The sequence below is a fragment of the Boeremia exigua genome (genome assembly GCF_020726555.1).
Source record: "Boeremia exigua strain MPI-SDFR-AT-0100 chromosome Unknown C7974scaffold_10, whole genome shotgun sequence".
NCBI classification, from domain to species: Eukaryota; Fungi; Ascomycota; class Dothideomycetes; order Pleosporales; family Didymellaceae; genus Boeremia; species Boeremia exigua.
The window spans coordinates 1,259,928-1,272,064 of NW_025763527.1; the positions used below are offsets into that span (position 1 = coordinate 1,259,928).

General features: G+C 53.2%; 3 protein-coding genes across 3 annotated transcripts; 2 read left to right on the forward strand and 1 right to left on the reverse strand.

Moving 5' to 3' along the window:
• Nucleotides 1-250: 250 nt before the first annotated feature.
• C7974DRAFT_401087 (rab-GTPase-TBC domain-containing protein) lies at nt 251-3,899 on the forward strand. Its single transcript, XM_046142569.1, has 4 exons — nt 251-719; nt 791-1,103; nt 1,154-3,312; nt 3,360-3,899. Exons 1-4 carry the CDS (start codon nt 660-662, stop codon nt 3,420-3,422), a joined length of 2,595 nt encoding a protein of 864 aa, XP_045994176.1. The 5' UTR covers nt 251-659; the 3' UTR covers nt 3,423-3,899.
• A 242-nt stretch (nt 3,900-4,141) lies between these two features.
• Nucleotides 4,142-6,003, forward strand: C7974DRAFT_317992 (uncharacterized protein; the record flags this gene model as incomplete). The annotated part of the gene is made up of 4 exons (XM_046138627.1): nt 4,142-4,187; nt 4,238-5,494; nt 5,543-5,700; nt 5,749-6,003. The coding sequence occupies 4 exons, from the start codon at nt 4,142-4,144 to the stop codon at nt 6,001-6,003; spliced, it is 1,716 nt and encodes a 571-aa protein (XP_045994177.1).
• Nucleotides 6,004-8,823: 2,820 nt separating this feature from the next.
• Nucleotides 8,824-10,568, reverse strand: C7974DRAFT_341878 (uncharacterized protein). Its single transcript, XM_046139285.1, has 2 exons — nt 9,888-10,568; nt 8,824-9,836 (listed from the first exon to the last, which is right to left on the reverse strand). The coding sequence occupies exons 1-2, from the start codon at nt 10,140-10,142 to the stop codon at nt 8,907-8,909; spliced, it is 1,185 nt and encodes a 394-aa protein (XP_045994178.1). The 5' UTR covers nt 10,143-10,568; the 3' UTR covers nt 8,824-8,906.
• Nucleotides 10,569-12,137: the final 1,569 nt, after the last annotated feature.

Genomic DNA, 12,137 nt, shown 5'->3' on the forward strand with positions numbered 1-12,137 from the left:
TCGTTCCAATGCAATGCAGCGCTCTTCAAACCAGAGTGAAGCGCTCAATCGCGGTGGAATGCCCTAAAACAAGCAGCAGCAAAATCAAATAATTCGTCGCAAATGTAAAAGCGCAACGTAGGTAGACTAGGTAGGTATTACGGCTATGTACATAGTACACAGGTGTATAGGGTGATCCGTAGTCCGGCCGGGCCCAGCTAGGTACATACGTGTTTCACGTTGACCGCAATGTTGAGCCGCTTACCCCACCGAACCTGAAGGCAGCTGGTGACCTGCATTTCGTGAATTGAGCTCGTGCGCCACCACATCCTCTAATGGAATAGACATCCAGCGCCCTTAGCCGTTGCTGAGCCCAACGGCGATTTATAAGTCCCTTTGGTGGATGACCGTTGGATATATTTAGGAAGGTGTGGCTGACCCGCTGCGCTAGTCGAGGCCCCGACTAGGGAGTAGGGATCCACCGATCTTTAATTCCAGCTCCTCTCGACCATTCACTTCGACATCACTGCCAAACGTGCGTGACGAGCACTGCAAGGGCTGTACACCTGCTCTCCGCCATACCTTAATTCCTATTTTGCAACACCTTTCGACCCTTCGACCTGCTGCACCAAGTGCGCCTTCTTTCGACTTGACATCTGGCTCTACGCGACCCTGGCAACATGGAAGAGGACAAGAAGCCCGAGAGGCCCACAAGCGCACACAGTTCTGATAGGGGAAGAGTGAGTGGGATCCGTGGAATGCAAGCAGGTAGCTTCCAAGGGCTTGAGCTAACATATGTGCGTCGTGACAGGACAGCTTCGAGGATGCCTCTGAGATTACCCCTCGCCCAGAATCACACTCAGAACGCTCACAATCACGATCACGATCCCTTATAAGCAAGCGCGAGTCAAGCCAACCTGCAATCCAATCGCCAAAGGTCGGATCACCTACGCTCGAAGTACCGGAAGTGTCAACGCAGGTCGATGATGAGGCACAGCACACCAAGGGCGAAGTGGAGGCTACCGAGACATCCACCGAAGACGCACTACCTGCCAAGTCGCCCTTGCTCACGGCACACAGAATATCAGTGACATCAGATATGGATGATGTGTCGCTCGAAGAAGGCTAGTATACCTATCGTGTTGCAGAGCTGAACTCGGCTGACCTGCGACAGAGGGCACCAAGGAGCTACCTCAGCTGCCCCTACGAGATTCGAGAGACTCGACAGCTTCTGCAAGTGGGCTGCAGGGCCTCTCTGGACAGATGTCTCCTGTCAAATTTCCACCCCCGCCACCTCCCCCGGTAGTTCAGGAGAAGCTTCCCCCGCCCCCAGCCCCTGTTACCAGGAAACTCACCAGCCCCTTCGCATGGCTTTCACGAAACAGTTCGAGCAAAAAACCCGGATCCCCTCCCCTGCCTCTTAGCGATCGCCGAAACACGAACGCATCAATCCAATCGCTCGGTAGCAACCCCGAGCTCACCCTGAGCAAAATTGACGATGAAGATGAGTTGAAAGGCAACAACCGGTCGAGCCAGGGGAGTCTACGTGACCGTTTCAAGGCACTGAGAATGAGGGAAGAGGCTGGAATTACGATAAGCGAGGAGATGACCAGCGAGGGAGGTCTTGGAATAGCAAGTCCTGGAAGTGTGGTTGAGAAAGAGGCTGTGACAAGCCCTGGTTCTGGAGCGGTTGCCCGACAGTCAACCGTCAACCTCGCACTGGCGCCAGGGACCGCGGCTGGATTCGCGACTGGACCATCAGTGGGGGAAGCAGAAGCTGTTGATTGGGACCTGTGGCAGTCCGTCGTGAACGAGGGCCCCACCGTCATTGCACAAACAAGTCCCGAAGAACTGAACCGCGCTGTCGCCAACGGCATTCCCCAGGTCATCCGTGGTGTGATTTGGCAGGTTCTGGCGCAAAGCAAGAACGAAGCACTAGAGCAACAATACAGGGAGCTTGTTGCGCGAGGGACAGACAAAGAGCACATGTCGGTTCAGGGCCATTCGCAAATGAACGGCAACGGCAAGGAGAGAGATTCCGTTGCATCGTCCGCATCCTCAATTCAATCGGACTGTTCAACTCCAGCTACTACCACTGGCAGCGCAAACGCCCCCCTGAAGTCACCATCAATCTCTTCAGAAACTACCGAGGATCCCATCAAGCTTCAGGCTAAAGTGGCCGCTGATAAAAAAGACAAGACTGCAGCAATCCTCAAGTTGGAAAGGACTATCAAGCGTGACCTTGGTGCACGCACGAGCTATTCGAAGTACCTCATGGCAGCCGGGTTACAAGACGGCCTTTTCGGGATCTGCAAAGCGTACGCTCTCTACGACGAAGCCGTGGGATATGCTCAGGGTATGAACTTCATTGCTATGCCGCTACTGTTTAATATGCCAGAAGAAGAAGCATTCAGCATGTTCGTCACCCTGATGAACAAGTACAGTCTGCGCGATCTCTTCGTCGCGGACATGGCTGGTCTTCACCTGCACTTGTACCAGTTCGAGCGGTTATTGGAAGATTTCGAGCCTGCTCTTTACTGTCATCTACGCCGCCGAGAGGTCAAGCCTCAGCTTTACGCTACACAGTGGTTCCTTACCCTTTTCGCGTACCGGTTTCCGCTGCAGCTCGTCGTCCGCGTGTATGACTTGATCTTCTCTGACGGTCTCGAAGCTGCGATTCTGAAGTTTGGTCTTGTACTGATGCAAAAGAACGCCGAGACATTGCTAGGAATGAAGGACATGTCGACTTTGACAAACTTCTTGAAGGAGAAGCTGTTTGACGTTTACATCGACAAAGCCCCCTCAGCCAACTCCATCCTCGAGAATGGTTTCTTTGGCTCAACAAGTGGGGTCGACAAAGAAATCTACCGCGCAGACCAGCTGGTCAAGGACGCTGTAGCAGTCCAGGTTACACCGGAGATGCTCAAGCAGTATACCGCTGAATGGAAAGAGCAACAGCGGGTAGAGAAAGACCGCGAGACTGAACTGCAATGTCTGAAAGAGAGGACAGCCACACTGGAGACCAAGGTCAGGTCATTGGAAAACCGCGCCGAGCAGTCGGATAGGGAGCATGTCGAGATGGCGTCGGACCTTATCAAGACTAAGGTTGAGAACGAGCAGTTTGCTGAGGAGAATGAGACTCTGAAGACGAAAGTGGAGGAGCTTCAGAAAATCGTAGACACTCAGCCTGATGAGGTCGAAAAGAGGCTGAAACATGAGATGGAAACTGTCATGCACAAAAATATCGTCGTTCACAACGAGAATCGGGCTCTTGAAGAGCAGATGGCCGAAATGGAGCAGGAGCTAGTGGATACCAAGATGAAATGGGCAACAGTAAGTCTACACAGTTGAGAAAGCCATGCATTGCTGACTTGTTTTAGATCAACGAAGAACACGAAACCCTCAAGCAGAAGTGGAACAATATTTCCCAGATGATGAGGTAATCTCAGCATCTGATTTGTGATTTGTCATTGCAGGCGTTTGGTTTGACCTGCATATAGCACATCGGCGCCATCAGATCTAACTGCGAGCTGTCTTGTCGCGTCGAACGCGCCTTAATTCGATTCAATGTGTCCATGTTCGCCTCAGTCGCCGAGACTCCTTAAGAGCGGGCGTTTCGTTTTCAGCACACATGCTTTGGCAGCTCAACTACGACTAGCTCGTATCTCAATGTATACCCACGGATCGATCAATCGACTTGTCTTTGCATTTTGTATCAGCTTGTGCTCGCTTGTTGGACGGTCTTTACACGGGACCGAGGTTTGTGGCACTTGGGAGATTGGATACCAAGACATCCTTACAACTCATTGAGAAACCGTGCCACAGCATCATAGTGTTAATGTATCAATAGAAGCGCAGACACTAAACTTTGCTAGAGCCTTCGAAGTGTGATGCCGAACCGCGTTCACTCTCAATGCTCGTGCGAGTGGTGAGGTGAGTGATCACACGTGCCAGATGCCGCTAGCCAGGATTAGGTAAAGTTTAGCGCATCAACCCTCGACTCTTTCTCTTTTCCACTCGCGTCCAACACGGTCGCATCACAACCTCACCACTGCGCAGCCAAGCCCATCGCAGTGCTACTGTTCTCTTCCTCTATTACTGTCAGAGTACGCGCGACCAAGTTTAAAACCAGATTACATCTCTGCGACATCAACACGAGGCCATGGCAGCACCTCCCCCAGATCTGAATGCCATCCTGGCGGCTCTCGGTAAGCAGACTTTACCTCTCTGTGCAGGCACACGCTGACCACTCAAAAAGCTGCTGGACGCGGCCCATCTACTACCCCATCGCAGACGCCGCAACAGCAAATTCCACACCAGCCCCCGCCCCCAGGTCTCCCTGCAGGCTTCCCTGGTGCGATGCCCTCCGCGACGCCGCCCCAGATCCCTGGCTTCAACTTCCCACAGCCCACCAGCTCCGGCAGCCTCGATCTTAGCGCAATCAAACCCGTCAGTTCTGGCTCCGTCAGCATTCAGGATGCGCTAGCGAAAGCGCGAGGCTTTGCAGCCCAGAAAGGGCTTGCCTTTGATGCGCGTCCGGGAATGGAGAACCAGTGGTCCGGTATGGGCGGACCTCCGCAGGCTTATGCCATGCCAGCTCATCAGGAGGATCCGCGACTAAGCGGACGCCCTTACCGACGCTCGCGATCGCGCTCGAGGTCTCCTCAGCGTCGAGACAACCCCCGTGATAGCTACAACCCTTACCGAGACGAGCGCCGCGACGAGCGTCGTGGCGCGCCTGCCGGCTATGGTCGTGAGCGCTCTCGTTCCCCTTCTAGACGTAACACGTTTTCACCACCCCGCCAACAGTATGGCGGAAATGACCGTGCCACGCCCCCTAATGATAACTCCGAGGTGATTCTCATTGATTCTTCGCTTGTTGGTCTTGTCATTGGACGCCAAGGTGAGAGTCTGCGTCGCATTGAACAAGAGTCAGGCACTAGGATCCAGTTTATCAACGGCCCTGAGGCCGGACCGCAGCGCCAGTGTCGCATTACAGGACCCCCAAGTGCTCGTATCAGTGCAAAGCGCGAGATCAACCGAATTATTGAGGAGAACGGTGGCAACCCTGCTCGTGAGACTGGCCGCAACGCTCGCGCTCCGCAGAAGGCAGCGGCTCAACAGCCAGCTCTTCGTGAAGGTGAACAGTCGTCTCAAATCATGGTTCCTGATCGTACTGTCGGTCTAATTATCGGTCGTGGCGGCGAGACCATCCGTGACTTGCAAGAGCGCAGTGGCTGCCATGTCAACATTGTCGGTGAAAACAAGAGCGTGAACGGTCTTCGCCCTGTAAACCTCATTGGAAGCCCCGCTGCTGCTGCCCATGCTAAGGAGCTGATCATGGAGATTGTCGATAGTGACACCAAGCAGATGGATGGTCCTAACCACCAACCGCAACACCAGCAGCAGAACAAGCGTGAATTCGACCCCTACGCTGGTGGAGCTAGTGGCGGCAACAAGATCAATGACAGCATCATGGTTCCTTCAGATGCTGTTGGCATGATCATTGGCAAAGGTATGGCTTGTACCAGCTTCGGCTGCTCCGAAGGCTAACATGCTGCAGGCGGTGAGACTATTAAACAGATGCAGTCAGAGACTGGTTGCAAGATCAACGTCTCACAAGCTTCTGGTGCCGATATCGAACGTGAGATCGGTCTTGTTGGAACCCGTCAAGCCATTGATGATGCTAAACAAGCCATTTGGGACAAGGTTGATCAAGTGGTCAGTTTTATTCATTTCCTGTTCAAATTCTGTGCTAATATGACGCAGAAGGAAAAGAACAACACAAGACGTCGTGACCAAGGTGGCCAGGATAACAATTACTCACAGCAGCAGCAGCCTCCACAGTCCTATGGTCAGGCCGCCCCTCAGGGCCAGCCTCCTGCACCTGCGGCAGGTTCCCCAACTGGTGCTGACCCATACGCCATTTACGGCGGCTACCAGAACTACTTGGCGATGTGGTACGCATCGTTTGCTCAACAGCAGCAGCAAGGGGGTGCACCACCTGGCCCTCCTGGTGCCTAGCCTGTCCGTGATCATGTACATGATGCTGAGACCGCCGCTGAACGCTGCCGCTTGATGCTTGCTTGCTTGCATGACCGCGTCTGGACTTGCTTTACGTGGCATGATTATACCCGACCTTTCTGGATTTTTTCTCGACTGTCTTCTTATGCGGACCCGACACCGCTGTAATCGTCAATGACTTCTGCGATGCGATGAGATGCTTACACGCTGATCACGCCAACCTCGATCTCGTACGTGGCGTGCTTGACCTCGCTGCCTGCTCTCAACCCCGGATCTTCGTCACCTAGTTCGCGTGTTCTGCTGAACCCCGTTGGAGCTCTGTCTCCGCTCTGGTTGACCCTCGCGCTTGAGTGTGCACCCCCGACCCCCGATCTCATGGCGATGCTGCAAATGCCGTGCTGAACCTTGTCGTCGCGTGCCCGTCTCGTCATTCGGGGCTGTATCAGCGCCTAGACTGTACCATTGTAATCTCCGCGCCAGCTACCCGTCGACCGCTATATCCGACTTATTTCTTCTCGATACCTATCGCCAAAAGCCTTTTTCGTTCCACTGCCTTTGCTGGGCGGGCTTCACTGTATGCCCCTGGGCTGTCTTGGGCTGGCGGAAGCTTCCAGTAGTCTGGTAGATGGTTCTCTGGAAGTCTCTTGACAGCGGAATAGACGCAGGGATGCGTGCTGGTCGGCCTTACTCGAGTGTAGAAAATGTCAAATACGTTACTCAAATCAATCTTCTCCCTTGACACTTGTGTAGTGCATGTGCCCGAATGTTTTGTGACAAGGCCAGGAAGACAGGACGCTTTGATTATAGCCAAGCGTCTTGACACGACACTTATTACTATTGCAGGCACTATCTTCGAAAGTATCGATATTGTGGAGCTTTGCACATTGGAAGCATCGTCGCTCGATACGCGGTGCACATCGATCATACATAGGGTATCAGACAACGCTCTTGAATTATGGAACGCGGCAAGTGAGGTGCTGGGATTATGGAACACGAAAATATAGCATATCAGTGCCAACATTAATACTGACTTAACAATAAACACTCCTGGTCATAATCCCGTTGTCTTCTGCGCGACGACATGTTGCCTTTCCTTGTGACCTTTCCCGAAGACCGAAGTCTATTCCGCATCTTCACCACACACGAGTGGTCGATCACCAGTCACCTTCCGCAGCAAGTTGAAGTAAGGTTGACAACCAATACGCCACACTATGGTCGTCGTCGTCAGAGAGTGAAAGCTCATGCCTCTGGCAGTTTCTGGGGACTTCAACCCAGCGCACATCCGTGAGTCCGCGATTAGGTCCCTTGAGTATCTTCCTCTTTGTAGTCGGCATATACCTGTGCAGTCTGGTAAATCTGATCTTCTGGCCTCCCACGTAGATATTCCGGAGTAAGCATTGCTGCAAGGACAAACCTCGGAGGAAATGGATCACGAAATGGTGCTCACCTGGCTTCGTGAAGGTGATGTGTTCCATCACGAGGCTCCTCAGGGTCTCTTTGAACGCTCTTAGGAAAGCAGCCCAGTGCTTGTACCGAGTTTTCACATGTGACATGTACAATGTCGTGAGACACATGGGTGGCATTGTGGTCGCTAGCGTTTTGAAAAATGCATCTGAACAATTATGGCAAGCGATATGTAGCTTGGTCAAGGCTGTAGCGTTTCGAAAGAAGTGAGCAAGTATTTGAGCATGCAAGTCTTGCGAATCTACACAGGATTAGCAAGGTCCCGACGTACGTGCACGCCATGACTGGCTTACTGGTCGGGACATCGATGTCCAATTCAATAGCCAATGTATGAAGCGAAACCAATCGATCGGTTGGAATCTCGAAAAGGTCGAGGGCCGAGAGAGGAACAGTAACCAAAGGGAAGCCTGCTTCGACGACAAGAGTTTTCAGTAGTGGGCCTTTTTGGAACGTGGCGGACAGAATCGCTTTCAACGCCATAGCCCAACGAACTTGAATCTCTCCAATCTTCTTCGCTTTGATACCTCGGGGCGCTTCAGGTGGCCGGATTGTGATAGAAGCCAGGCTGGGTAGTCGTACCAGTATCTCGCCAAGAAGCGTCGCACAAGTACCGTCCGTGACTAGTTCGGCTGCGGTGTCATCGAAGTCGTGACGCATGGCTACTGGCTCATGACACTTGACCCATTCTGTGCTGGTATGCAATGAATTCGACTCTTCGTCCGTCGAGTCTGAGGATTCATACAGTCTCTCCTCCTTGATGAGAGTCGAAGCGCATATGGTCAGGGAGCGTACATGCATCCCAAGATGTCCATCGACGACGCACCGGAAACGTAAGAGTACATCACGGTGGAGTTCGACGAGTACCTGGCTGAAATACTTGATGCCAAATCTGAGCACGATCTTCTCGTTAATCTGGGGATGAGTGGCGCGCAAATTCTTCCACGTTTCTTCTTCATCGCAACGGAACTCGGATGATTCGTTAGACAGCTCCACGATGTGGAGGAGCAGCTCTGCCGGCAGATCGGGCAAGGATGGCGCCATACTAATAACACCGACACCGAAGTTAGCGAGCCCTGGATGGCAATATAAGGCAGACATACGACCAATTGGGTTATGGTGCAATATGTGGTTGAAAGAATGAGGGTCAGCGAGTCTGGAGTAAGAAAGGTAATCTTCGAAAGCGTGCTGGCCTTACGGCGGCAGCGAAGGAAGGCACGATTCTGACACATGTCAAGACGGACCACTCTCACCAAGACTACTGAGCCCGTAGTCCTGGATCCTGAAGAAGGATGCGCATACCACTCAGGGTCTCGACGTAGAGGCAGTCTAGCCCTCGCTGGACACAAGAGAAGCTGTACATGTAGGCCGACAAACACCAAACGCTTGCTTTGATACTGATCATCTATTACTCTGTAATCTGACCCTACGGTGGTCTTATTTTACTTCCGCCTCTGCGCCAATGTAGCCTTTCCGGCACTACTCTCGTTAGACTTCCCAAGCTCTGCCGAGATCCATTCGCCAATCTCCGAAAGCTCCTCCATGTTCACTCCAGTGGGCATACCTAAGCTATGGAAAAGGTGAACCAGATCTTCGGTGGCCACGTTGCCAGTCGCACCCGGGCTGTATGGACAGCCTCCAAGCCCACCTACTGCAGCGTCAAATGTGCGGATACCGTGCTCGAGAGCGACCACCGAATTTACCAAGGCCATTCCGTATGTGTCGTGGAAGTGTAACGCCAGGTCGTGCTTATCAATACCAGCGGAATTCAGAGTCTTCAGAAGCTCTGCAGTCTTCGGCGCGGTGCCCATGCCCGTCGTGTCTGCGACTGAGATTTCGTCTGCGCCCATCTCCAGGAGATTGACTGCTAGCTCTGCCACCTTGTGAGGATCCACGTCCGGTCCCTCGTATGGGCACCCGAGTGCGACTGAGATGTATGCTCGAACCTTCAAATCCATCTCCTTGGCCTTCGACATGACAGGCTCGAATCGTTTCAGCGACTCTGCTATCGAGCAGTTGGTGTTCTTTTGTGTAAAAGCCTCGGTTGCCGCAGTGAATATGGAAATCTCGTGTATCGGCGCAGCTGAACCTGTTGCGCTCCGCTCTTTACCCATAGCTTCAGCACCTGAAGTTGCGGAGGGCATGGCGTTGGGATCTTCTGACGATGTATTCAACGCTGGACCACCTTCTGAAACTGGCGAAGGCGGAGGCGTAGGATACGCATCTTGCCCCGAGGACAACTGAGTATTCCACAATTTCAGAAAGTTGTCGAACCCCTTCACATTCGGAAGCAGCCATTGGTATGTTATAGGCGTGGGGGACTGAGGCGTATTACGGAGGACGTATTCGAGGATTTCGGACGAATTTGCCATCTAAGGGTGAATCAGCATCACGCCACGGCATCTCAAAAGCTCGAGTCTTACCTGTGGTGTCCATTTCGGTGACACAAATGAGCCTGCCTCGATGGTCCGCAGACCAGTCCTGGCCAGTCTCTCTAATAGCTCTATCTTCGTAGCCACAGAAATGGCTTTCTTCTCGTTCTGAAGTCCATCTCTTGGCCCAACTTCGACAATTCGAACAGTGTCACGGCTAGAGGCGGCCGAGGCAAGGGTCCTTCGATGACACGGATGGCGCGCAGCGAGACGCGCGGCGCGTAGACAATTAAACTTCGACGACATAATCCGGAGTGGCTACGCCGCAGGCAGGGCAATTGATGTTCGGATGCGGGAAGAGTATGGGGTAATAGCGTGTTGGTGAGAGCTGCCACAGAGCTGGATGTGGGGAAGGGCGCCTTGAGCCGAGGGAGCTTGGACGCGTTCGCCAGGCTTGAACCTTCGACAGCCGAACAGCATCAACACAGATCCATCCAAACTGTTACACAATGGAATCTGGCTGATTGGAACAGGAAATTCAACAATGCTTCCTGGGTTCCCCAGATTCCGGCAGTGTCGTGCAACGCACGTACACACAGTCGCAAGCTAAGCATTCGGTACCGCGTACCAATGTCGTGGACAAAAGACAGTCCTTGGCATTTGCGACCTCAGGGCTCGCACGATAGTCGACCAGAGGTTGCTCGCAAGAAGATTGAGCCAAGGAAGCAAACTTTTCAGCGTGCTTGACGACAACTTGCTGTCAATTGAAGCTTAAGTTTACATAAGCCACAAAGTCAGAACTTAGCCTAGATGAGGTTGGCGCAAACTTTGGTGATGGATGGCTTTTTGCATGTGCTTGTCGAATCACTCAATGGCTTCTTTGCATGTCGACATCCGTTTAATTCTGCCGGTCCGGCAGCACAGACTTCAACCGTCATCGTCAGGAACAGTATGCCACAAGGCGCGTTGACCGCTCTTTGGTGGAGGAAACTAAACTGCGAGCTTGTCGCGCGATTGCCCTCGTGTCCAACCACCAGATGCGCTCGACTCTGGTCCATTTCTTGGACGCTAAGCACAAGGCTGTCGGTGGTGCCACTTTAACTCCCAGAACATGTGTGGGGTGCAAAAATAACTCTCCCTTCCGGAGAGCCGCTTGTGATAGCTGCACGGCATTTCGGCCTTTCAAGTTTCAATAATGTATACGACTGCCAGGTTGCGACAACCTTGTGAGACTTCATTTTGGCTGCGGATCGCATGCTCTATAGGGTTTTGCCTCGGTATAGGAGGGTTCGTTATGATCCTCAGTCGGATGTGTAGCGGTAAGGGATGGAGGCTCCGCGCAGCGACATTCGAGTTGGTCCTGAGTAATACCGGCAAAATTGGTTCGGTCGGATTTGGGAGCCCCGCGGCGCATTCTGCCTGCTCGCTACGAGATATTTGCGTCTGTCCCCACAGCATGATTTTAGTAATCTGTCTAACGTTCTCGATCGTGGTTGAAATAGCATCTGATCGTCAGGTCTCTGTAATCTAAATGAGCGTCCAGGATCATCGTCCAGACCACGATAAGGGATAACGGCGACGGCGACGGCGAACGCTCCACATCGTTGCGGATTCCATGTCTTCGGCATCCCAGGTTCAGAGCGGCTGCCGACATGACCCCGTGAGGCTCACATCGAGTCAAGCTCTGCGAAGTTCAGCCATGGGCTAGGCTTCGAGGAAGGGTGATTCCTTCCCGGCAGGGCAATGCAGGACCGCAAGGCACAGCACGTCTAAATTTACAGGCTGCTTCGAGAAGACGTCCGCGGGCTTCGCCGCCCACTCGCACAAGGGCGTTTCCCCAGACTCTGCATCTCTACCCCGCCCGAGCCTGAGTGCGCCAGTGCCGTTAGGTGATACTCATCTCCAGGTACATACGGCTAGCAGCAGGACATCTCGGGAAGGCACCTGGTCTAGTTGACATAGAGTGCCTCCTGACGGGCTGTGTCGAGTGCTTGTTACCTCAGAAAAACTGCTGAGTGGGTGGAGCAACACTCGAGCATACACGAGGCGCCAAAGTAGTACCTCTGGCCGATGCCTGTGTCTCTTGGCTCTGCCGGCACGTGCACAAACACCAAAGCGGAAAACCAACGGTTCAATCATCGGCCAGAAGGGCGAGCCGTCAAAGTAAACTTCTAGGACGGCGCATCAAAGCACGCCGTTGAGATGGAGATTGGATCCAGTCAGGGCCGCTATGCGCCAGTGCTGGTTGCTTCGAATCAGCTGCTCTCCACACAGATGTGCGCCGACCACAAGTAGCGGCGG

Excerpts from the sequence above, each read along its gene's own strand:
- C7974DRAFT_341878 (XM_046139285.1), bottom strand. The coding sequence starts at position 10,142 with ATGTCGTCGAAGTTTAATTGTCTACGCGCCGCGCGTCTCGCTGCGCGC. Across the intron at positions 9,837-9,887 it reads CACCGAAATGGACACCACAG|ATGGCAAATTCGTCCGAAAT; the intron begins GTAAGACTCGAG and ends ATTCACCCTTAG.
- C7974DRAFT_401087 (XM_046142569.1), top strand. The coding sequence starts at position 660 with ATGGAAGAGGACAAGAAGCCCGAGAGGCCCACAAGCGCACACAGTTCT. Across the intron at positions 1,104-1,153 it reads TGATGTGTCGCTCGAAGAAG|AGGGCACCAAGGAGCTACCT; the intron begins GCTAGTATACCT and ends GACCTGCGACAG. Across the intron at positions 3,313-3,359 it reads CCAAGATGAAATGGGCAACA|ATCAACGAAGAACACGAAAC; the intron begins GTAAGTCTACAC and ends GACTTGTTTTAG.